The following is a 27446-nucleotide window of genomic DNA, read 5'->3' as shown; positions in this document are numbered from 1 at the left end:
AGAACTATAAAGATTAGCATGTAATATATTTTGAGAACTAGTCCAGATTCGAGTGCAGAAATGACAATATAAATTTTGTATTTAATAGTATGGCAAAACTACTTGCTAACGCGCATTGAGGATAAAAAATAAAAAAAAAATAAATGCAAGTAAACTGATATGAAACCTCTGTAGTTTACGTCATGTAAAATAAAATTGCTTCGAAAAATACCATGACAAATTCTGTATCTTCACTTTGATTTAAGCTATTTACAAAAATCATGAAGTACTCTGTTTAGTGTCTGCTCTGTGTATGTGAGCTAGGATTTGGAAAACTTTGACTAGCAACAAAACATCCGACGATTCTATCACTCGTATCCTCTACACTAACAAAAGATAATCACAGATCCAGCTATTGTTTGTTAAATTTTGAACTGAATCCTGAAACTGGCCGATGAGAAACTTACCACTGGACATAAAGTTCTCCAATTTACTATAGTGACGACATGATCTGTGCATACTTTTACATATACTAGAAGATTTTATCAGTCAGTTTAGTGTGCCTGTTTTGTATTTTCATCTTTCAGTATCCATGCATATTATCAAATACGTAAAAGCCTTAATCCTTATTAAAGTGGTTATAAATTTTAAAAAGATAAATCAATACCGCCCATACCAACCTTATCAGGCACAAAAACAAACAATGGGCATGCGTACGCGGTGAATAAAGAGTAATATCAATAACAAGGGAAAACGGACATAATATCAAGGTATTTTGTTTTAATTTTATTTTAAGCACATAACAGAAAACATATAAACCATTATTCTAAATATTAAGACATATCAGAAACTCATTTTTAGTGATAAGCAAAAAACATACCGGAACAATGTATTAGCTTTTACATGAAAAGCTCAATCAAACCGAGTCTGCAATTTTCACTGTTTGCCTTGTTCTCGATGCTTCCGAGGGATCTAATTTCCAGATTTTATTTACTTCACAACAGCGGGTGTTAAGTGTTGCGTGGCGGCCGTAAGAAGTCGCCCCGACTTCATCTCAGTGTTGTTATATTTTCTGGTCCTTCGGGATCATTGATTTCAACTCATTTAGATTTGAAGATTGAATACTGCTTAAGCCGGTGCTAGGGGGCGCGGACAGTGTTGCATTTTCCATTACTGCCCATGAACAGACTCAATCAAACCGAGTCAGCAATTTTCACTGTTTGCCTTGTTCTCTATGCTTCCGAGGGATCTAATTTCCAGATTTTATTGATAAACCATTATCTGAAATAAATCTTAATAGTTTGTCAGTATCTCCTTTTAAATGTAATCTGTACTGACCAAATAGTTAGTTCTGTTAGAAACTCAAATATCGTATGACATATTCCGAACAGTGATTCTATCATCTAATGAAATATTTGTTTTAAGCTCAGATTTATGCGCCGCTAAATGACGTTTGATGCTATAAAGTGAAGTTAAAAATGCGACGTACAGAAAATGAATTTATCGCATAGTCACGTCTTAATTTCAGTCTTATTTGCAAAATAAAAAATCAAAACGATTCATGTTAGAATGTTTTATCTAAAGCGACAGAAGTCTCTAAAACACAAAATTAGGTGCTTAGTATAAATTTCTACAAATCGTGTGCATGTTTTATTGTTTGCATAAAGATTTAACTGATTTCTTAAGTTTACTTACATTTGTTTAGATAGGGTATTGTAATTTTTAAAATTTATGTCGTAAAGTCAGTTTGAACTACTCGTTCTTTTTCACATCGAAAATGCTTAAAACAAGTTAATCAAAGAGTTAAAACTTAAAGACAGCAGTTATGCGTTGTGATAATATTATGTAAATCTCTACTTAAATACAAAACCACAATTGTGGTTTCTGTCATTTTAATGTTGATAATATCGTGATTAACAAATTGAAATATGGTTGTAATAAAGAAAAAACTCTGAAAGGTATTTAAGTGCAATTATATACATATATGCTATATCATGTATATTATTGCAGAAAAATGAGCTTACCAACTTTTTGCGAACCAGTCTCTGTCTTGTTGTCAAGAATTCTTGAAGCAGTTGGTGTAAATGAAGTGACAGTTACGAAAAGACGACAGTTATATCATCAAGTGGAAGAAGTGACGGAGATAGGGTTTCATTTGGCGAGTAAGATAGGTAACAATTCCATAGTAGACGGTGCTAAAATCTACCATTTTGGAAGTAAGATTGAAGGTTCTACAACGATTGGCCTACATTCAGATGTTGACCTTGTACACATATATCCAAACAGGTATAGCATTATTAATTCCAGATCAGACAGAACAGGTCTTTTCATGCATCTTATGATAAAAACAAAGGATGCAACACCACATGGTTATTGCAGACTATGCGTTATCAAAAATGGCAGATTCAACTACCAGGATACAAAACAGTTTTACTATGATTCAGAGGGAACAGAGTTCTTTCCAAGTTTATACGTTAGAGACTTAGAAGATCGTTTGTCAAACAATTTAATGCCGACCTTCAGACATGGACCATCATCATATTACCTCAATACAGATAATGTTACTGCCATTCTCGTGCCACCAGCGTTTACTATGACTAAAAAGAGAATTCGCAGTTTTCGCAAATATTACTGGCCTTCCAAAACACTTAATATTAAACTTAGAAAAACACAATGTTTTGTGGTGCCGACTGGCCATTCGGAGAGTGAAAATGCTCGCATTGAATGGCGAATTTCATACTCATTTGCAGAGAGACTTCTTATATTTGACTTCAATATTACACAAGTTAGATGTCTGGTTTTGCTTAAAATGATCAAGAAAGAATACCTTCAGCCCGTCGTAGGAGACGGGTTTACAAGCTATCACTGCAAGACAACTTTGTTCCACACAATATCAAGAACACCACCATCTTTTTGGAGACCAGACAGATTGCTTTGCTGCTTAATGTCTTGTTTATCTACTTTAGAACAATTTATTTCAAATCATTTCTGCCCACATTTCTTTGATTTACATGTTAATCTGTTCGTTGGAAAACTATCCCCTTGGTGTTATAAAAAGCTCAGTTGTGTGGTGAGAAGTCTCCAGTCAGATATTCTTCGATGCTTGTTACAAATGCAAACTGATGAGGTAGGCGCCAGAATGCAACCACTTCCAGCAGTTTTAGGAATGTTTCGGTTTCCATCACGTGACTCGATTGAAAAACAAATGCTTGCTGAAACATTTCACCACAGACATCGTTTCCTGATGGAATACTCGAGACTTCCATATACTTACATGTTGGATTCGCTGCTGACGTTTAAGAAACAAATACATGCTGGTTTCAAATTGGTCCGAGAGGTACTAGACATAATGAATAACGGAAATCACATTAAACATGATGTTGCTCGATTATACTTACCCCATTTCATAGCTAAACACGCTTCACTTATGGCCGCTTATAGACTTAAGAAGAAACAACCGATAACTGATGACATCATTGATATGTTTAAAATCGGTTTTCAAGCTGATGCAACTTCAAACAGATTAAAACTAGCTTCTGCCTTATATTGCAACGGCGAATTAAGCAAAGTAATCAAATACCTTATTGAAATAGAAGATAAGTATTTATCTCACGTTTTACCAACATGCTTACGATATGTTTTCACATTTTCATTAAATTGGGAGAAAATCTGCAAAACTGCTTTAGAGACCTTTGAAGTTAACAGCTGCAGAAATTCATTCTCGTCATGTGTTGAATATATAAAAAATGATGTCTGGTGTTGTCCAAAAGGATTACGAAGGCCTCTCATATTTGCTGCAAATGCAAAACGGGGCAGTTCTTTACATTTCGAAGGCGGAATGGAAGTTGACTCTATAACTATGTTGTACTACCTGAAATACATGACATATGTTGGATTGTCGAGTGCATTGAAAACAATGGCACTGAATAAATTGATGCAGTGCGTAGTGGACAATCCTTACAAGTGGAATGAATATTTTTTTGACATCGCAAATAAAGAAGAGAAGGACATTGTATATACATATAGAAATCGTGTTTATGCTTATCCAGATCCTGACATTCAAAGCTACCACGAAGTACTTACTCCTACATTTTCTGATAAATTGAAAATCAATCCCTGGGGAAGCATACATTTGTGCGTGATCTACGCATTTCACAAATGTTCTGTTGTTCAGCATATGGATAGGGCTTTATTTCTCATTGGATATTGCTTCGAACTTGGAAATAATCAAGACGTTGCAAGGGCATCTTATTGGATGTCTAACATTGTAGAACCATCGCAGGAAATTGTTTATCATATCCGAAGAGTTTGTCCAAAAACATCCATTTATGACAGAATGTATGAAAAATTGCGAAATAGGTTTATTACCTGAACTTGTTGAAGCTTTTGTCAATATACTGGAAGCAATTTCTAGAATGAACAGCTCAAGGAAGGGTTGTCTTCATTTAAGTACATTTAGATCCAGGTTCCATGTCTGCATTCTTAATGCATTGGTTAGAAAATACGATGTGTAGAAAGATGAATCCTCATATGCGCATCGTCAGCAAGACATTCAGGAAAGCTGTAAGGATCAAGTCGCAATGCCCTCTTTTGTAAGGACAGCAGGATATATCTAAGTCGATTCTATGTTTGCACAAGTTGCACACAAAATATTAAAATTTGCAAATGGTTTAACTTTATTATGTCTTTATAGCGGCTATAGCTGTTATGTACATGTATAAGTGCTTGTTTGTGTTTTGTTTTGCAAATTAAGTTCTTATATTTACAACAATCCAGAGTTGCTGCCATATAACAGATTCTTTTAGAAATTTAAATGTCTCTATATAGCCAAAAGATGAGAAGACAGACGATATAAAATGCATATAAAATAGAACTGGCTTTTATATTTGTTAAGGTAATCGAGAACACTAAAACATTGAGCGTTTTGAGTGACAAAGAGTGTTGTTTTAATCGTGTCGAAAAGACGATAAAGGTCAATACAGGACAAGAAGAAAAAATCCTTTTTTGACCAGCACGTTGGTGCGTGAGGTGTGTTATACGTTATACTGCACAAACTCAAACCGAATCTCGTATTATTTGCTTTGTTGCGTTTTATGTTTTCAATGATCTTATTATAATATTGACTTTAAGTATTTCAGATTAGGATGTTACTTGAATATTGGTAGATATTGCCATATGCTGATAACCTTGCGAATTGACCTTATTCAATGCCATCGAACTATATACACAAGTGGCTTATTTAAGATATAGTTTATATATGCGCAGATAGCGAATTGTGTGGATAGGCCACATAGATAAACCCAGTTTTTCTTCGGATAAATTTGTTGGTATGTACTAAAACATTTTTTATTTGAATTTGATTATTATTTTTATCAAAATAAAACAGATTTCGTTCTTGTGCCATGTTATTTTTCTCTCGCGGTAACTTTTCAGTAGGATAAAAGAAGAATGGCGTTTCTATGCTCCAAAAACGTTTATTTAATGACATTGTTTATCTTCTGCAACTGTTTTTGACTATTTATTTGAAATGTATGTTATATTCTTACACAATATTACCCAGACATTAAAAAGAAAAGAAAAATGGAAGACCACCGTGCAATCACCGTGCAATCACGTCACAACACTTAGACAAATTTTCTAAGTTACTAAAATCTCTCGAAACAGAGCGCAGCACTCTTGCAATTTACAACTGTTGGCTCAACTATGTATCAACTATATGTATCAATATATATAAATTAAATAAATAAAATGACTTCATATACCTTTCTACCAGTATATACAAATTAAAAGTAAATAAAAATGTAATATCATACTTATATTGAAAACAGACTATTGTTATGTCTATGTATTTTGGTTATGTTTGTTTGTACAGCTTATAGTAGTTTCCACAAAAATCGTATTTATTGTCATCAAAGTGCTAATTATGTTACAAATAACTCAGTTTTATTAAAACGTCAATGAAAAAGGAAGTTGAAGTTTTGTTTTATATATTAAATCAGTTTGCAACTAAATAATCAGCTTTTACCTCGATAACTTGTATATAGAGCCCATGTCAAGTAGTGGTTTCATCTACTTTATATGCTGTATATAAAGGCTACGCCATGTATTATTCTAATCTACATTAGATCCTGTACATAAAGACCATGCCAGATATTAGTTTCTTCTATTGTAGATACTGTATATAAAGGCCACGTCAAAAATTGTTCTAATCTGTTTTTGAAGACAATATTATATCTTGGTTTAATCTACACCTGATATTGCTATTAATAACTCTCAAACCAGTAGATGAAACCAAGCAAGGTATTTGAGGTATGGGTTTCATCTACACAAGAACCTGTACATACAGGCTACGCCAAGTGCTGGTTTCATCTATGGCAGAAATTGTTTATAAAGACCACATCATATGTTGTTGTTAACAACAGGAAAACCTGCATTTGGAGACCATGCGAGGTATTAGTTTCGTGTACAGTAGAACCTGTATATAAATACCACGTCAGGCACTGGTTTTATCTAAAGTAGAACCTGTAAAAAAGGCTACGCAAGGCACTGGTTTTATCTTAAGTAGAGCCTGTACATAAAGGCCACGTCAGGCACTGGTTTTATCTAAAGTAGAGCCTGTATATAGAGGCCAAGTCAGTGACTGGATTAATCTAAAGTAGAGCCTGTATATAAAGGCCACGCCACGCACTGGATTTATCTAAAGTAGACCCGGCATATAAAGGTCATGTCAGGCACTAGATTTATCTAAAGTAGAGCCTGTTAATAGAGGCCACGCCAGGCACCGGTTTTATCGAAAGTAGGGCCTGTATTTAAATGTCACGCCACACACTGGTTTTATCTAAAGTAGAGTCTGTATATAAAGGCCGAGCAAGGCACTTTTTTTACCTAAAGTAGAGCCTGTATAAAGGCCGTGTCAGGCACTGGTTTTATCTATAGTAGAGTCTGTATATAAAGGCCACGTAAGGCACTGGTTTTATCTAAAGTAGAGACTATATATAAAGGCCACGTAAGGCACTGGTTTTATCTAAAGTAGAGACTATATATAAAGGCCACGTAAGGCACTGGTTTTATCTAAAGTAGAGCCTGTATATAAAGGCCACGTAAGGCACTGGTTTTATCTAAAGTAGAGTCTGTATATAAAGGCCACGTAAGGCACTGGTTTTATCTAAAGTAGAGTCTGTATATAAAGGCCACGTTAGGCACTGGTTTTATCTACAGAAGAACCTGTATATAAAGGCAACGTCAGGCACTGGTTTTATCTAAAGTAGAGCCTGTATAAAGGCCGTGTCAGGCACTGGTTTTATCTATAGTAGAGTCTGTATATAAAGGCCACGTAAGGCACTGGTTTTATCTAAAGTAGAGTCTGTATATAAAGGCCACGTAAGGCACTGGTTTTATCTAAAGTAGAGCCTATATATAAAGGCCACGTCAGGCACTGGTTTTATCTATAGTAGAGTCTGTATATAAAGGCCACGTAAGGCACTGGTTTTATCTAAAGTAGAGTCTGTATATAAAGGCCACGTAAGGCACTGGTTTTATCTAAAGTAGAGCCTATATATAAAGGCCACGTCAGGCACGTCTTTTATCTAAAGTAGAGCCTGTATAAAGGCCGTGTCAGGCACTGGTTTTAATCTATAGTAGAGTCTGTATATAAAGGCCACGTAAGGCACTGGTTTTATCTAAAGTAGAGCCTATATATAAAGGCCACGTCAGGCACTGGTTTTATCTTAAGTAGAACCTGTATATTAAGGCCACGCAAGGCACTTCTTTTATCCAAAGTAGAGCCTGTATATAAAGGCCGTGTCAGGCACTGGTTTTATCTATAGTAGAGTCTGTATATAAAGGCTACGTAAGGCACTGGTTTTATCTAAAGTAGAGACTGCATATAAAGGCCACGCCAGGCACTGGTTTTATCTACCGTAGAACCTGTATATAAAGGCCACGTCAGGCACTGGTTTTATCTACAAGTAGAACCTGTATATAAAGGCCACGCCACGCACCGATTTTATCTAAAGTAGAGCCTGTATATAAAGGCCTTATCAGGCACTGGTTTTATCTAAGGGGGCCTCAGTGTCCGAGTGGTTACGGTCGTTGACTTCTAATCACTAGCCCCTCACCGATGTGGATTCGAGACTCACTCGGGGCGTTGAATTCTTCATGTGAGAAAGCCATCCAGCTGGCTTACGAAAGGTCGATTGTTCTACATAGGTGACCGCTCGTTATGAAATAATGCCCGGAGGGGCATCTTGATTCTTTCTCCATAATCAAAACTGGAAAGTCGCCATATGTCGTAAAATTGTGTCAGTCCGACGTTAAACCCAACAGAAAACCCAACAACTGGTTTATCTAAAGAAGAACGTTTACATTAAGGCCATGCCATGCAACGGTTTTATCTGCTGTAGACCCTGCATATTAAGGCCACATCAGGCACTGGTTTTCTCTTAAGTAAAAACTTCATATAAAGGACACACCAGACACAGGTTTTATCTAAAGTAGAGTCTGCTTATAAAGGCCGTGCCAGGCACTGGTTTATCTAAAGTAGAACCAGCATTATAAAGGCCATGTCAGGCACTGGTTTTATCTAAACTAGAGCCTGTATATTTAAGCCACGCCAGGCACTGGTTTTATCTAAAGAAGAGCCTGCATATAAAGGCCACGCCACGCACTTTTTTGATCTAAAGTAGAGCCTTCATATAAAGGCCGCATCGGGCACTGGTTTAATCTAAAGTATAACCGCCTCGATAGCCTAGTGGTAGAGCGTCCGCTTCGAGTGCGGGAGGTCGTGGGTTCGATCCCCGGCTGCGTCATATCAAAGACGAGAAAAATGGTACCAGTACCTCCCTTGCTTGGCGCTCAGCATTAAAAAGGGAAACTGGCCTCTTCTCTCATACCCTCGTGGCGATGGATTCCATCAGGAATGAGGTGTCGAGAGTGATTAATATAAGTTGTAGAACTTCCTTCACAATCGACCTAAAATAAATTCTGTATAAACTAATCTAAAGTAAAACCTGCATATAAAGGCCACGCCAGGCAGTGGTTTTGTCTAAAGTAGAGCCTGCATATAAAGGCCACGCCAGGCACTGTTTTAATCTAAAGTAGAACCTATATATAAAGGCCACGCCAGGCACTGTTTTAATCTAAAGTAGAGACTTATGATACACTTAAGATTAAACCAGAAAAAAAGAACAAGCCAGGCATTGGTTTTTATTTAAAGTAGTACCTGTATATAAAGGTTACGCCAGTCACAGGTTTTATCGAGAGTTGAACCTGTGCATGAAGTTCACGCAATGCACTGGTTTTATGTAAATTAGAACCTCTGTATAAAGGCCACGCTAGGCACTGGTTATATCTAAAGTAGAGCCTGTATATAAAGGGCACTCAAGGTACTGGTTTTATCTAAAGTAGAGTCCGCATATTAAGACCATAAAATAATTATTTTAACTTATGGTATTTCAATGTATACACGACAGGACTATAGAATTTAAAAGTAAGATACATATCACATTATTTGAGAATTCTCCGAATAATGAACAGCAATCGGTGATTGTCGGCGCACGCACAGTTTTCGTCATACAAAATTTCGTGGTTTAGGTCAAAACGGCAATTTCGTGGGGATATGAATTTGTGGATTTCAACTTTTGAACATAAAATGAATGGGAAGTTTACTTGTTCTTTGGGATTAAATTTCGAAGATTGACACTACCACAAAATTCATGAAAATTAGTCCCCCACGAATATTAATGATTTCACAGTATTTTAACGTAAGTGACGTCAAAGAATTAAAACGCAAAGTAATTACGCGCCACACGTTGCAATTATATGCGATATAAATTTTAGTCCTGTGAGATGTATATCGAGAAGGTTACATGAATTTTAAAGGAAGCCACTTCTTTTTATAGGAGGAAAACTAAGCGTGCAAAGACTAGCACATACTACCGGCCATTATATATAAAAAACTCAAATTATATTACAAATGTTTAATTCTAATTTCTATAGTCCTGTCAAGTACTGTAAACCTAGAATTGTTTTCGCGCTTTTTAAATTAGCGCCTTTCGCGGGTAGTATATTTCAGTGAAATTAAATAGCCGCGAAAAACTCTGTTCTAACAAAAACGCGAAAGATTCTGGCTTCAGCTTATAATAGATCGCTATAAAATGGTTCTGTGCTTACACATACCTGGATATAAATAATTCAGTATACATTGAAATAACACAAGTTGAAATAATTATTCGATGCGTCTCTTTTTCTTTTCAAAATAATGAAAAAGTCTGCCATTTCTGGAACAACCCTGGTAAATGCCACGCCATTACTGGTTTTATCTAAAGTAGAACCTGCATATAAAAGCCACGCCAGATACTGGTTTATCTACATTAAAATCTGCATATAAAGGCTACGCTAGACACTGGATTTAGAAACTGTATATTAAGACCACGCCAGGCACATGTTTTATCTAAAGCAGAAACTGTATATAAAGGCCACGCCAGGCACTGGTTTTATCTCAAGTAGAAACTGTATATAAAAGCCAAGCCGTGCACTGGTTTTATCTACAGTAGAACATGTCTATAAAAGCTACGCCAGATGTTGTTCTTATTTACTGTCAAACCTGCATATTTAGACCAGGCCAGATATTTGTTACATCTTCATTTTACCAAAGGGAACGCCATACGCTGGACAATTGAACCTCAAAACAGACCACACCAGTTACTGGTCTCATCAACATTTAACCAACGGCATCACCAGCTACTAGTGGTGCCGTCAATCAAGTCTGAAATAGCTAAACAAGGTATTAATCTCATCTAGAGTCAAGCTTTTGTGTAATTGCCACTCAATGTGTAAGTCTAATCTACTGTCAAGTTTGTACATTTATAAAGGCCACGTCAGGTATTGATCTCATCTACAATCAACACTGTATAAAACGGACACGCCAGGTATTGTTCTTATCTAAAGTGGATATCTTATCATAAAGGTCACGCCAAATTCGGATCTCATCAATAGTGTACCATTGCGAAGAACATACGTGTTGCCTGAAATTTTGAGTATTGTTTTCTTCTTTATAAACCTTCTTGTGTTTAACCTTTTAAATTAACCAGAAGGTCAGTGATTACAACTATACGACCTACCTTAGTTTTCTGACATTATTACAAAGCAATTCCTATCTTTAAACTACAAATTGTTATCTTAGAAAATGCAGCCGAAGCTTTTAAAACCTATAAGCATTTAGCTAACTGTGTGACATACATATAAATAATGAAATAAATTTATTTCACTATATTATAAATATAACTCAGTTTTAAGTTGAACTTCCCGTTGTTAAAATGTTAATTAAGAACCATTTGGTTGCATAAGATACAGCCAGGAAACAATTGCATTATTGGTTTATGTTTCCTCGAATGTGTCCGAAAAAAGTATATGATCTGGCTTACGTTGGATTGACTTTGCATCGGCATATTAGTCTAGTTGTAATAACATTTTTCTACGTGCCGTTATATGTGTATATCAAATGTAAGCCTGTTAGCGATCGAGATTTGGTCGTTGAATTTTCAAAACTAACTGACGTAGCAGTCCATTTTAGAAATTTCAGAAATCTAGCAGGGCAAAGAATAACTTGACACAATAATTTGAACAAGTCACTGTTTCACTTTTTACAAAACCTATATATGTATTGCATGTAAAGCCTCTATTTGACATAGGAACCTTCAGTCTATCTACCTCTCTATTGGAGAACTAGCTTTGTACTGAGGACCTGATTCCAAATAGACTTTGTGTATTTACAGCAAAGTGTTGCATCTGCGGTGCCTCTTAAACACAACAGCAATCGTGATATCCATCAACGTATAGAAAAACAAAAGCAGACAAAAATGATAGATGTGAAGTTAAAATGTATTTTATCAAATTAATGTCACGTAAAAGGGAGTTTAGATTCAACTGCCGCTCATTGGAGGTTATGAATAAATAGTCTTAAGAAATCGATTTAGACGGACGAAAGACATCCATCTTCCTTATTTGTATTTCAGACAAGTATATAGTTATAGTCAAAACTTCCCACCAATAAAGGAAACCGTTTAAGGAACGCTTAAATCTGAATAAATGTTAAAACAAAACTGTCCAATGTACTAGTCAAAACCACTCAAATAGAAGGAGGGGAATTTATAACAAAACGATATCAATAAATTTGATTTCGTAACTTTCTCTTTAAAAGAATCGGAATTTCTATTAAATTCCTTAAATTGCTATATCTTTTAACAACTTTTCTACAAACTATATTTAGAACTAGTGCATCAAGCATTTCATCAAAGTTAGGTATCTTATATAGAAAGCTTTGCCGTTTAACTTCTAATTTTTGATGTGAAGTTAAAGACATGCGTCGTAAAAGGTTTACGAAAGACTTGTCCAATATACACCTAATCAGTCTGTACTTTTATATAAAAATGCTTGCAGTAACTGGAGCGACTCATGTTTTGAAACCAGCGCGAATGTAAAAATGGGTGCTAATACTAGGCATACATTTCAGTGAAATTTTGATATCGGATCGTAAAAGAATTGCACTTGCACGTAAAGCACGTTAAAACAACATTTTTTCAACTGATTAAACATGGATATGAAATTGACAAGAATTTAGCAATACCTTTATATAAATATGTATATGAACCACCATATGCTTACTGTTTCATACTTATGATTATCGCGGGGTTTTAGATGGCAGACAAACTTTTCTTTACAGACGTAAATATGGTACCCTGCTAAATTTCTGTTCTTTCTATATGGACAGTACCATTGACTGTTAAAAAGGGTGCTTACAAAAAAGATGCTGATCATGATCATCACTGGCGGCAAAAGCATAGTCAGTCGTGCCCAACATAATAATAGCAAAATAAGAAAAATAAGCAAGAACTAATGAATGTATATTTATTATCACATTCTCTACAACATTCTCAAAGAAAGACACAAATCCATAAGGAATAACAAAGTTCTAACATTGCTCTCATTTCAAAATACTTAGTCAAACTGTATTCACATATCTCAAACATGTCATATTACACAAATCTACCATGCCCGTGGGTTGTGGATAAAGACAATCCCAGCCGAGGATGAGATTTTGTCTAAGAACGAGATTTTTCCGTGATTTAGGAATATCCCTAAAAGAATCTATAAGAGGATTACTTCAAGGCATAGAATGCAACCCAACCAAACAAAATAATAATAGTATCGCTTTGACTTAGTCATAGGGTGGACGTAATACCACATTTAAATGAACCAATGTGGTAGATTTACTGTCGAACAGTTCCGACAATTTAATATCAAATCTGGAGATAAATACCGAACACACTGTTGCGTGATATCATAGAACTAACGATGTTTGGAAGTGTGAACGTAAATTTGATTGATTAAAAGCTACGGCTGTTTGCTACTGTGTAGCATAATAAGAGAAGTAGTAATATAAAGTAGTTCGTGACCCGTGTAAGGCAAGCGATATACTCACAACGGTATTTTACTCGAAATAGTTTGTGTAAAAGGTGAGACAATTTTATATCATAAGTGTTCATATTATCAACGCTACGCCTATCATATACAGTGCCCGATAGAAGTGGGGTTTTGAAAATCAGTATTTATCTGTACACTTGATGACGTCATTGTTAAAAGATGTAATTTGCTATATGTCGTCACTGTTACTATACGATCTGGTAAATGTTTTCAATGATGAGTCCATCAGAGTAATGAATATTGTAATGATAGGAAAGATGAGAAAATTAATGAATCAAGCCAAACAAGGTGTTAAAATCTAGGTTTAAGTTAAGTCCAAAAATTCGGTAGAATCTCGTTGGATAAAATCATCAACCTCGGTTAGGATTTTCATATATAATACTCACGTGGTAGATTCACATTGTACAAGATAAACATGAATTATAATTAATAACATAAATACAATTTGATATAGAATAATTAAGAAATAATATATACCATAAGCCTGTTTCAATCAGTTTTTCAGTTTATACGTCCCTTGGAATACTTTCATGCGGGAAAAGCACGGGTGAATTATGCCGTGTAACATATAACCATTTTGGAATGTTTAAATTTGATTGAAACACTTTTCAGCTATATACTATTTCGATATAATGTTTTATTTAAAAAAAAATCACATGACTTGTTATTCTAGACTCATGAATAATCAATTGTATAAAGATACTTTCAATATAGCACGGTATTCTGACATTCTATTTTAGATTAATACATAGCTCACACATATTCTACGATATAAAATGATTATTTCATGATTCAACATTACGATTTCACCGATGTAGTCATTTCTCTCGTCTGATTTAAATTTTTTCATTATTATTTCTTTTCTTATACGACATCTCCTGATCATACATCAGTATGTATAATACTGTAGGGACATAACTGACATCAAATTCATTACTGACATATAAAAGCTAATTGTCCATTACAAAACCCATCTTGACAAAAATGAATGACAGATTGGCGCCCTCTGCTATTGTTTGGTCCTAAATTACTTTAAACGTTATAGACATTTTTTTGTATCATTTACTTCCAAATAAACATTAAAAAAGAAGCAACAATACATTTCCTCACAATTTTAAGAATATTTATAATATATTTTTGTTTAATTAAAATGATTTGTAATTTAACAAGCTTTACCAAATGGTGTGACGACTCATATATAGTTTCGACAAACATAGTAAAAAAACTTTTAGTTCATTTCAAATCCAATTCCAAAGATAAGGCTTACATATAGACGTTTATGAAAATGATTGCTTTTCTACTGCATATATGATAAATCAACTTAAACGATAACGTGTAAGTTAAAGTCAAAGACAATATACGTTGTATGATATTATATTAATTAATATCTTATGCTTTTCCTGAAAAAGGAAAGAATGGTTAATGCATAATAATAAGTTTTATTCTTTTGCAGGATCATAAAGAAGAGACTTGTAATATGTCACCATGAAAATGTAAAACAACATATTTTTGTTTAACCGAAACAGTATTTGTTTGTTTTACATAAAATGTAATTCGACAAAGTCCATCCTCTAATAGAGGCAAATTGAAAAGTAAGTATAGAGATATTTTAATCAATGCATAAAATTACCTGGTAAAGACTTGTTTTAATTTGAAAAAAAAAAAACGATAACTGTAAATCTACTAAACCTGTTTAATACCTGAGTCATTTTCGTATGTGATTAAAGATAAAGCACACACAAACAAAAGATGACTTATTAACTACACGTATTGAGAAAATTTCGATAAAAATTTACACTGTATTGTTATGTAGTTAAAAAACTCTACGGAACTAATATTCTTAGGTGACGTCAATAACTTCTAAAATGTCTATCTTCTTAAAACAAATTCTCAAGTAAATGTAAAAATATTGAACAATGACAAACAAGTGGCTGAAAATGGAATTAAACAGCACAAAGATCCAATAAGAAACGAAACTCGACAGCCAACAAGTCAGATTAAGAAACAATGATACATACAATAAATTATAGTATTACTATAACATGATTTTACTTTTCGTTATGAAATAACACAAACATATTAGGTTTGTGTTAAATACTATCATCTAATTCTGAAACAGACATATTGCTTCCATTTCCTTTTTCGATCATCAGTATACAAAATATATTTATGTAAATTCCTTCATAAAATACAGCTTGAATTTCACAAGTAAATATGAACAGGCAGACAAAATCCTTATTGTTCCTTTTTGTAGTGTATGTTGCATGGCCTGGCACAGTTCTATAAATTGCGCATATAAAACTTCACTCCTATCTATTTCAACACCGACATTTTTAAGATTGCGCTAGATAACAAAACAACAAACAAAAAGATGGGATATACAATAAAAGGGTCATTACAACAGTAGCCACACCTGGAATTTTGTATATTTTGCAAGGACGGATCACACTCCGCGCTTGCACGCCTCGTGAGATCCAATCTGGTATAATCCACTCCAGCCGAATACAGCATCAAAGATCGAGCTACTATTATAATAATCCTATTAAACAACTTACGAAACATCATAGCTTTAAATCTTTTGTTTGCATTACCAACATATCGTACATGCTAAATACACCAATGCCATACGAACTATTTTTCTTAATTAAGATGTCTTCGTAAAACAGATTTGAGGAAGAAAGTACAGTATAAACCACTATTGCAAACTAATAACAACGAGAAAACTGAAAATTGTTTGCTAAACAAAACCATGTTGCTTAATTTATCAGGAATCCAGTTTGTTATGAGGAAAATATCTTCCATCCCTAAAAAAGATTTCCTATCACAGCATTACATCAATATTTATATCAACAAGTTACCTATTTCACCCATTCATAACTAAACGTCATGATCAGTTACTGTTTGAATTAAATCATAAACGCTGACATAAATAAATATGTATAACATATTTAGAGCTCTCTCTCTTATTTATTTAAAAAAAAACTGACTCAAACATCCAGATTCAATTCGAAATATATACGCAACAAAACGGAAAATATAACAAACAATTACATACAAAATATGCCTTCAACAATGTGGATGATGAGAAAACAAAAAATTGTATCAAAAATCGAAATATAACAAACAATTACATACAAGATATGCCTTCAACAATGTGGATGATGAGAAAACAAAAAATTGTATCAAAAATCGAAATATGTAATTACACAGTATCAATGATCCGAAATGAAAGATACATAACTCAATAAGCTTTGTGATGACCCTATCAAGCGGAAGTTCTGTAAACACAGCAATTGTACGAATTGATGACTGAATGTTAAGGTAATGAAACCATAATAACCGTGGGCAATATCCGTGCGATAAAATATCCTCCACATTCAATTTCGGCATCCTTGGCACTAATAGAAATATTCTTCAATGCCACCGGAGAATGCCGAAATTGTATACGTGGAATACGTAAACAGACGGAAATTCCCGATATTTGTATGTAATGAAAGGGAAAGCATACATAACAAAAGAGGGCTTATTAAATACATGCATTGAGGAAATTTCGATTAAAAATTACACTGTATTGTTATGAATTCAAAAAGCTCTACAAAACTAATATTCTCAGGTGACGTCAACAACTTCTAAAATGTCTATCTTCTTAAAAAATATTCAGGTATATATAAATTTATTGAAAAATGACAAACAAATGGCAAAAAAAAATGGAACTAAACAGGGCAAAGATCCAATAAGAAACGAAACGTGACAGCCTAAAAGCCAGATTGATAAACAATGATATATAATATAATAGGGTATTATAGCATCAGCTCGATTTTGGATGCTTTATTCTGCTCGGATGGATTTTGCCAGATCGGACCTCACGAGGCGCGTGAGCGCTGTGTATTATTCGACCTTGCAAAATCCACGAGAGACGAATACTAAATTCCAGACCTAGGTACTGTTATAATGACCCTTTTATTATGTACCTCCACCTTTTTGTTTGTTTCTTTGTTATCAAACGACACCTTCAATGTTTATCGATGTTATATAACTAAGTGAATTTTGTATGTGCGCTATTTTGAAAGAACTGTGTAGATCATGCGTATGAAATGATAGTATTCCGGCAAAATGTAAAATACGGAACTTTTTTCTGCCTGTTCATATTTGCTTGTGAAATACAAGCCGTACTTTTGAAGGATATATATAGGTATATAATAAAATATAGTATTATAATAACATGATTTTTCCTTCGTTGTGAATAAAAAAAAACACAAATATATAAGCTTTGGTGTAAATACCATCATCTAATACTGAAACAGAAATATCTCTTTCATTTACTTTCTCGTACATCTGTATAATTATACCGCATGATAAGGACATAAACTATGAAAAAGTATAGCTTTTATAATAAGAAAAAATATTGTACAAGAGAAGCACATCAATGCCATACTAAGATACTTTACGAAATAGTTTTCTTAATTAAGCTCATTACGCAAGACAGATTGAGGACAAAAACAGTTTAAACTTTTTACGAATACCAAGAAGGCATATGCAACATTTATATCATACAATACAAAAACTCTGTCACGAACTAAAAGCAATGGGAAAACTGAAAGTTGTTTGCATAATAGGACGATGCCATCCCTAAAAAAAGATTTCCTATTACAACATTACAACTAGCAAGTTTCTTATTTCATCCATTCGTAACGCACAGAATTAAATTGATAAACGTAACATTACACATGTGGCATGAATAAATATGTATAACATAAGCAGAGCTCTAAAAAACCAAAACGAAACAAAATCGAAAATATAACAAACAAATAAATACAAGGTATGCCTTGTTGTGAACATCTAACAATGTGGATGATGAGAAAAACAAAATTGTACCAATATGACGATTATATATTACACAGTCTGAGTATCAATAATTGGAGATGAAAAACACATAAATCAGTCAGCTATACGATGACCTTATAAAGCTATATTTCTGTAGATATAGGACTTTTATGAATTGTTGACTGAATGTTAAAATATAACCAGACTCAAGAAATCACACTTATACTAAAGACCTGAACAAATACTCACTCTAACAATGCTTATTTTGTTCATAGCTTTACATGCATTTAAATCCCGTTCCTTATTTATTTATTTTTTGTTTGTTTCTTTGCATTGTTTTCAATTATTTTACTATATAGAATCATACACTAATATAATATGCATTTATCTCTCTCGGATTAACAACTAGTCTCATCTTCGAACAAAATGACTTATACATCAAATCATCTCCATACGAAAATACTTCTATCAGTTAACTGTAATACTGCACTTACTGTCGAAGTTTTACGAGAATAATCAGCAATATTTTGCTGCAGGATTTCCCGGGCAAGCATCACATTCCTTAAATTTAAAAGGTTCATCAACTCGGCTGAAAACCAATATCAGGATTTTTCTTTGGAACAAACAGACTCTTTATTGAACGTTTTTAAAAGTTTCGTTAACATCTAAATAAACTTACTGATAGTATTTGATTACGGATACAGATGATAAGTCATTTAGTGCACCAATTACCTACAATAAATTTAATCAATAGAAGACTGAATTTATATAAGCGCTAGTTTAATTAACAATCTGACTAAAGTACTTGATCTTCTAAACAAAGATCTGAGGATGACCCATTCACATTAATCTTTTCTGTATATTTGGATTTCCGATATTGCTATTTTTATTTTCGCAAATCTATTTTTATTTGAACCAATCAGACGACTCGTTTCAACAAGCATTTGGCTGAGCCATCAAAATGGCGTCAATGAGGTATTATAGTGATCCGTTTCCTATCTTGTCACCGGGATAAGCACCGTTCAGTAGGCATGCACAGGGAGACAGGTCTAGCGTTTTATCTAAACTTCTGTGATATTAATTTATTAATTTCAATTCGATATAGCTCTATACCTAAAAACCTGGTGAGAGACAGAAGAGCTTTAGAGAAGTAAAAAAGAAAACTGTCATAGCCGTAAAAGCGATCATGATAGACAACAGTACCCCCTTGATACTTATAGTGATTATAACCCTGCTGTTAGAACCAAGGTGGTAGCAGTAAGAACCCTGATGATTGCTAGGTATTAGAAAACCGGTGATAGCACTAAGAACCCCGGTGATAGGAATGAGAACCCCGTTGATAGCAGTAAGAACCCCGGTGATAGGCATTAGAATCAACCATGGTGATAGCAGTAAGGACCCGGGTGATAGCAGTAAGAACCCTAGTGATAGGCATTAGAAGCTGAGTGAAAGCAGTAAAATCCCGGTTATAGGCATTAGAACCCTGGTGATAGCAGTAAGAATCCTGGTGATAGATATTAGAAGCCCAGTGAAAGCAGTAATAACCCCGGTGATAGTAGGAAGAACCCCGGTGATATCAGAAAGAACACCGGTGATAGGCATTAGAAACCATGATGATTTTCATTGGACTCCCAGTGATTGACATTAAATCCCTGTAATAGCAGAAAGAACCCACCTTGATAGACATTAGAACCCTGCTGATTGTCGTAAGAACCTCGGTGATAGGCATTAGAACTCCGGTGATATCAGTATGAACCCATGTGATAGGCATAAGAAACCCGGTGATAGTCATTACACCCCCAGTGATGGATAGTACGACCCATGTAATAGCGGAGAGAATCCCCTTTGATAGACATTCGAACCGTGGTGATAGTGGAAAGAACTTTTAAGAAGCCCGATGATAGATATTTCAACCCCGGTGGCAAGCAACAGAGCCCCTAAGATAGCAGTAAGAACCACGGTGATAGCCATTAGAACCCCAGTGATACCAAAAAAGGACCCCGGTGATAGGCATTACAACACTGGTGATAGGCATTACAACCCTGGTGATAGACATTAGAGCTTTTGCGATAGACATAAGAACCCTTTCGATAGACATTAGAACCCCAGTGATAGATATTAAAACCCCGGTGATAGGCATTACAACCCCGGTGATAGCAGTAAGAATCGAAGTGATGTGCTTACAACCCCGGTGATAGACACAACAACAACAGATATTAGAGCCCTGGCCCGGATTTTACGAAGATTCTTAAGTTTGTTAATTGACTTAAGGATGTAGGAACGAATTTTTTCTAACGTCAAGAATATTTTCATACTCCGTGAGCTTGAAGAACATTAGTTTCTAAGACAAACAAGAGAAGAAAAAACATTGGTCATCCAACTCGTTTTAATTTTATAGGGCATTTTCTTCACCCATTGTTTAAGCATTTCTGGAATTTTGTGAAATTTTAAAAATGGTGGTACTTTATAAAACATATAATATCCCACTTAATGTTATAGGGATTTTAAGTCCTTCAGGTTACTATGAATGTAAGATGATGTTAGTATTGTATAAGCATAATTGTCACTAACAAATCTCTTTCAGTTTTACATGTTGACATAATTACCCCACTCACTTTATTTTCAACGGAAAAAAACGTATTTAGATCTAAAAAAAATCTGACGTTAAGATTTTCAAAATATTTGCAGCTTCAATGAAACACTCAAATGCTTCAAAACGAAATGAAAAAAAGTTGGGGTCACCGTGCATCTAAGGGATTTATTAAGAAAAAACTGTTAAAAACTGGTGAATTTTGGTATTTTTTGTTCTTTTTTAAAATTTATATTTTCTAGGTAATATAAAAATCTATCTTGAAAACGTTTATTTCAATTATAGCTTATCATAGGTAAATATTAAAACCAAACCTGAACTACTTTAATAGATATTTGAAATCAACTACCCCTACCCCATTGTAAATCTTACATCAAAAAGTAGAATCTATTTGGTTAAATGGTACATTATTAGACATATTTTAACTATTTAGCATTAATTTTTGTCATAACTTTTGTTAGAAAGCAATATTCGAAGAAACATTTTTCAAAATGGCGGATATCCTGAAAAAAAAAACCGCTCGTACAACCTTAAGCACGTTAATTTGCTTACGAAAAGTGAAAACGTAAGCAAATTAACGTACTTAGGTCATTTAAAAAGCTTAAGTATTTTCATGAAATTTGGGCTTAGTGATCGTAGTAAGAAACCCTGGTGATAGGCATTATAACCCCAGTGATAGCTGAAGGAACACTGGTGATAGTCAATGCATGGTTTCCTAAAATATCACTAGGGTTGTTACCGGGGTTCTAATGTCTTCTAATTACCGGTGTTCTTACTGCTATCTCCGGGGTTCTTACTACTATTACCGGGGTTCTTACTGCTATTACCAGAGCCTTTTCAAATACCAACGAGGTTCTAATGACTATCAACGGGGTTCTTATGTTTATTACCTGGGTTCTTACTACTATTAAAGGGGTTCGAATGACTATCACCGTGGTTCTTACTACTATCACCGGGGTTCTAATGCCTATCACCGGGGTTCTAATATCTATCACCGTGGTTCTTATGCCTATCAGCGTGGTTGTAATGCCTATCAACGGTGTTCTAATATAAATCTTCTAGGACCTGTTGTCTAACATTAGGGTTCTTATTACTACCCCCGGGTGTTTAATGCCTATCACCGGGTTTTTAATGTATCACAGTTTTAACAGATATTAATATTACTGAGGTGTAGATAAAACGCTAGAAATGTCTCCCCGCGCATGCGAACTGAACGGTGACTAGATAAGAAACTCATTAATATCATGATAATATTATGATGAATACGATACCTCTCAAAACACGAGGGCGCAGTCATGATGTGGTCGTCATAAGATTTATAAACATGAAAAAGCCAGGCTAAATATAGATTTTTAAACTTCTACTTTCACTTTCAAAATGTTGAAAGCAAGGCTCCGATTGGCCAGCGAAAGGGACGTCAGAACGAGTCTATCAATAGCACGTCTTCAGATCAAAAGCGTAGCGTAAATCGGAGATGTACTTTAGTCAGATTGTTTATTGGAATAACTGAATTTAGGAAGATATTTCGATGAATGCAAACTTCCTTGGCCGTTGGATTTAATAAACGAATTATTCAGTATACTATCAAGTGGCGTTCCGTCTTGTAAAATTTAGCCAGGTATTGCGTTTAATTAATTTTGGACTTGCGCTCGACTGCAACTTGATGTTTTTGTTTTTATCACATCTCATCGAGTATTTTCCGAGTGTAGTTTGACTGTACATTAAGTCGACATTTACATTCAGGAATCCTAAAAAATGAAATAGTCTATCTGGTGACTTCTTATGGTTAATCACTAATTATGAAACTCGACAGAGCTTCTTTTTATAATTATTATAAAGTTCATTAATAAACTAGTGATTAATTAAATGATTTCATATTGGCTTTATCATTTGGCCTTAGACAGTCATATTTGATACGGGCAAGCGTCCAGTTCGCTGCCAAATAGTAAAGGAGTAGAAATAAAAAAAGGCAAAGGAAACTTGAACTTGGTTGTTGTTCAAAAGTTAAATGTAAACAATCCTGTCTTTGATAATACTGATATGTCCTTGGAAAATGTTAAGCCTGACAGAAAATGATAGAAATTCTTTTTAAAGCTAAAAGTAATTGTACGGAATCTGAGATGTATCTTATCATTAACATTTCTCTTTTCCACCATAATCATTTACCGTGATTTCCTGGGAATACCCCATGATTAATCTGAGACATTAGCTTGAACGTATGCTACTGGGTTACCTAACTGTACATGGTATAGGATAACCCCATATGAAGCACCGAGTCTAACTATTGAATAATGATTTGGAGATCTGCCTTCTTTAAAAGCCCTTTATATAAGCCTGTATTTTCCTTAGTTTGCCTATTTTTGATGACTAGCTTTCTTTTATATGACTGAGATAAATGAGTTTAATTGTGTAAGAATGAATATTTAGTCGTGAAAATCAGCCATGCGCGTAATACTCATGTGTTATCCTCATACAATTCGCGAAATAGCAAATAATTTGTACGACAAACATTATTTATTTTTTTCTGATTAACACGGCTTATACGGCGAATTTAGTTTAAATGAGGAGGAAATAACCAACTTGTGAGTTTTCAATTAAACAATAGTTTGCCTCTGAGCTATTGGTGTACATTTCTTTAGATTCACTGTGCTGTTGAACAAGCACACTTAAACGTGAAATAGAGTGAAACTGTGAGAGTATATATTTCAATCAAAAATAGTATACTTTTAAACAGTGAAAAGATGGTATGTGTTTTTCAAAAACAGTGAATTTTGAAAAGAATGTTAAACAATTAATTTTTCATCTGATATTTGGCAGATATTAAATTTATTTGATACGCGTCTACTCTTCTATTAGTAACATTTAAATATGTTACATTTGCGCATATATTTCTCAAACTCTGAGAAAAATGGTTGTAAAAGTTAATTGTCAACACATTTTTAATTTCCATTATAATTTTCTTTTCATCAGGTGTTTACGGAACTTTAGCAAACAAGATATGGCTAATCAAAATATGATAATATGTCAATATCAATACACGTGATAAATGTTATAAGTACTATAAACTGACCAATGCAGATTCATTTGGTATAACCTTTTTTATAAAACATAAAATCAAATAATACAATTCTATGAAAAAAAAATATTTCCCTGTATATCATTCACTTGATAGACCAGGAACTGATCAGTTAAGTGATATCAGCAATCTACATATACTCTTCTCCGTCAATCGTTCAATGTCTATCAATGTTGTATATCTCTTATGATACCGCTGAATGCAGGGTAATATCTACATGACCGATCATTTGATTTAGTTATAGCTGAAGTCACATTTGGTTTCCACTTGTTTATAAAACGATATCAATTATTTGTGTTCCCTGCCTGGATATGAAGTTCTCGGACGTTTCCATGGCGATGTTTTAAAAAGAATCAAGTGTAACGTAAATGCAACAAATACTTATTGATAGATTTCGACAATATTTTCAGTGTTTCTAGCCAAGAGTGACTCTTAATTTTAGGAACTAAAATGGATAATCAGTTATCCCACCAACCAGTACTGCTATTTTCTTTTCCTTTCCTTTTTGTTTCTGGACTGTATTATGTCTAGAGTCGCTCACATTCAATTTCATCAACGATATTTTGAATCTCATCCCACTCGATATAAACTTTTTTTACAGCTTTCATAGCATGAAGGAGTGTATTTAGGGTTGCCCCTTCTTCTTTAGTTTCTCTCCATTTTAAGAGCATCTTATAGATTTTCATATCGGAAGTTTGATAGTCCATTGCTATTCGCTGGAGTTGTACATCGCTTAGTCCTAGTTCCGAACCTAGCAATTCCCAATTGTTTCCCACTGTTTGAGAGATCTTACTAAGCTGTTTCTCATTTAGCTGACAATCAGGCTTCAACTTGTTCACTCTGTCGTCTCGAAACCATTCAGATAGTGCTTGTTTGGGATATATTTCATGGCTCTTCATGTCTGGACAAGGTTCCAATTTCTTGCCTCGAATGTGTTCCAAAGGCATTTTATTTGTGCCTCCACTTAAGCCATGCTTTTTGTTGTTACATCTGAAGCATGATGTGTAAGGGTTTTCCGGCTTTATAGCTGAACTGCGCAATTTCATAAATTCGTTTTTTACTATTGATTCTGAAAAGCGCCGGAACTTGTCAGCGATTTCGTGGTCAACATATGAGGAAGGACAGAGACTGAGAACCCGCAAATCAATGTCACTGTGTTTGAATTCTACGATTCCAGCATGTGAGTCATCCAATCTGAATACTCCTAGATTTTCATACAGTAATGTCTTCTTTCGTGATGACGCCATGTGAACAACAGGCCATTTTCCTATCAACGCTGCAAGGAGCCGATGATATACAACTTGTACAAGGGGAGACTCGCAAAATGACATAACGAACCTAACAGATGATTGATGCCTTCCGGTGAGAAATTCCTTCAGTGTATCTTCAGAACTGTGGTCTCTTAGCAAACTTGGAACTACGTACCAGCCTAATCCCTCCGACTTCTTGGAATCCTCGTCATAGACCGAGGCTTCCGATATGATCAGATGCTTTTGCAAAAACATTAGAAGTTCGCTTTTGTGTTTGAGAAAATCGTTGTCCGTATCCATACCCCAAAGTTTCTCAATAAGCTCAGTTTCTAGCCTCGCCTGTCTTGTAAAAATATTCCAAAGATGTCGACATGATGGGTCCTTTCTGCAAAATCTTCTTGATGTAACGATACACTTAAATGCGTCAATAAGGTATTGTGCGTCCAGCACCACGTAGGCAGAGATTGGTTCTTCATCAAAGTAAAAGAGTGTTCCTTTCGCATGGTGATAATGTAAAAACAACTTAACCTGTTCCTCTTCCTTCAGTGGAAATTCATTTTCTGTATCAATTTCCATCACTTTGGCAAATGATATTATCTTCTCATTTCTGATTCTGTTTAATGCTCTTTCTAATGGTATCCACCTGGCTGGAATGGTTTTGGCTTTTGCATACTTTGCTCCAACACGTATGATCTCATTGCGTAATTCCAAAATATCAGTATCTTCAGGACGAGTGTTATCAACTGCAAAATCTGCCGGCTGAATGTGATTAATCATTACTGAGTCTTCAAACAATTCCCTAACTTTCTCAAAATATTCCTCTTTAAATCGTTGCTTTGTGCGTTCATCTCCTTTTAATTTGTCTTTATGTGTTCCCACCAGAATTACTGGAGGTTCTGAAGCATCTTCAGATCCAACATACGTATGTATTGAATTCATCCAAAATCTTGCGTACTGTTCCATGTTTTTGTCTCTGTTTTCATCAGGATACTCCATGTCCCTTACGATTTTGTCTAATGGAGTTGTTAAATCAAATACCAACAGATATACTGCACGCCTACTATGAAATAAAGTATGTGTCGCGTAGAAAATATACTGGCCCCCGAAATCCCAGATTTCAAGATCTCTGCTTATGTTGTTTTTATTTGGATTTAATTCAAGAAGCCTTGAAAATGCCTTTTGTTCATCTCGTGTTAGAGTGGGTATTCCGATATCCTTCTTTCCTTTTTTCTGTATAGAATTGACATATCCTTTATCCAAATTCCTTGGTAACTCTGGACTTGTGTCAAGCATTGGCATTGAACGCTCAAGATCTCTGTTGTGTGTTTCCAATGTCTCGTCTGTGAAAAATATGTTTACATAGTTGGCATTACTTGCAGATGGTAACGCTTCTGGTAAAGGTTCTTGGAAAACATAACCCTGACCATAACTGGTCTGTGGTTGATCTGCCTGCATATAAACCTGTTTCTCTTTTTCTGATTGTGCGACTGAGACAATACGGTTTATAACTTCATTTCCATCCTCCTCTGTATCTTTTGTATAGAAAACAACATTGTCATCAATGTGTTCATATTTGCAGTGATTTATTTCAACACTATTTGTGCTTTCGACACCCTCAGTGTTTTGCATACAAAGTCGTTTCGTCAATGATGTTTTCCCTTGAGCGAAGTTACCAACAACATTTACTCTGACGGTAGAGTCTGTTTCTTCACCTTGACATATTGCTTTACGGTAAAGGTCTAATAAATAAGGATCGTTTTCAAATTCATTCGGGACATACTGTGTATCGAAATTCTTACATGTAATGTCCTCATGACTTCGTTCTACAAATAAGAAGAGGAAAATGATAACCCGTAGTCGTTCACCTTGACTGACATGGACAGTTTTAGTCATTGAATACTTGTATATCTCATGACAAACTATATCATAGAATATGACAATTGTTTTAGTATGAACCTATATTGACAAGAAAACATTCAAAGATATTATTTTAATGTAAATGTTTTTTTTCTATTACCTTAACTAGTGACATAACATTTATACCAACGTAAACCAGTTTTACAACTGGCATTGATTTCATTGCGGCAAACATTCTGGCACTCATATAGATAACGTAGAAAATATGTGATAATAAGTCTTTTTGTCAACTATTTAACATAACGACCAATTTATGAACACAGACAAGCCAGTTTCACATTTGACCAAGATATTTTAAAAACATACATTCTGATCAATTTTCACCTAA

General features: G+C 34.5%; 2 protein-coding genes across 5 annotated transcripts in view; one reads left to right on the top strand and one right to left on the bottom strand.

Annotated features, from left to right (window-relative positions):
• The first annotated feature begins 652 nt into the window (after nt 1-652).
• Nucleotides 653-4351, top strand: LOC123557622 (uncharacterized). The gene is made up of 2 exons (XM_045349209.2): nt 653-749; nt 1990-4351. The coding sequence occupies exon 2, from the start codon at nt 1994-1996 to the stop codon at nt 4349-4351; it is 2358 nt and encodes a 785-aa protein (XP_045205144.2). The 5' UTR covers nt 653-749; nt 1990-1993.
• An 8520-nt stretch (nt 4352-12871) lies between these two features.
• The window catches only part of LOC123557609 (uncharacterized), a 54868-nt gene continuing 40293 nt past the window's right edge, over nt 12872-27446 (bottom strand). For all 4 annotated transcript variants that reach the window (XM_053525521.1, XM_045349182.2, XM_053525522.1 and 1 more), the window contains one exon: nt 12872-27024. In XM_053525521.1, the coding sequence (XP_053381496.1) occupies nt 24479-27024 (2546 nt within the window). In that variant the 3' untranslated portion in view covers nt 12872-24478. The remainder of the gene's footprint in view (nt 27025-27446) is intronic.

Source organism: Mercenaria mercenaria, chromosome 15, assembly GCF_021730395.1.
Source record: "Mercenaria mercenaria strain notata chromosome 15, MADL_Memer_1, whole genome shotgun sequence".
NCBI lineage: Eukaryota > Metazoa > Mollusca > Bivalvia > Venerida > Veneridae > Mercenaria > Mercenaria mercenaria.
This window is presented reverse-complemented; position numbering and strand designations above follow the sequence as displayed.

Coding starts and splice junctions, on each gene's coding strand:
- LOC123557622 (XM_045349209.2), top strand. CDS start 1,994: ATGAGCTTACCAACTTTTTGCGAACCAGTCTCTGTCTTGTTGTCAAGA.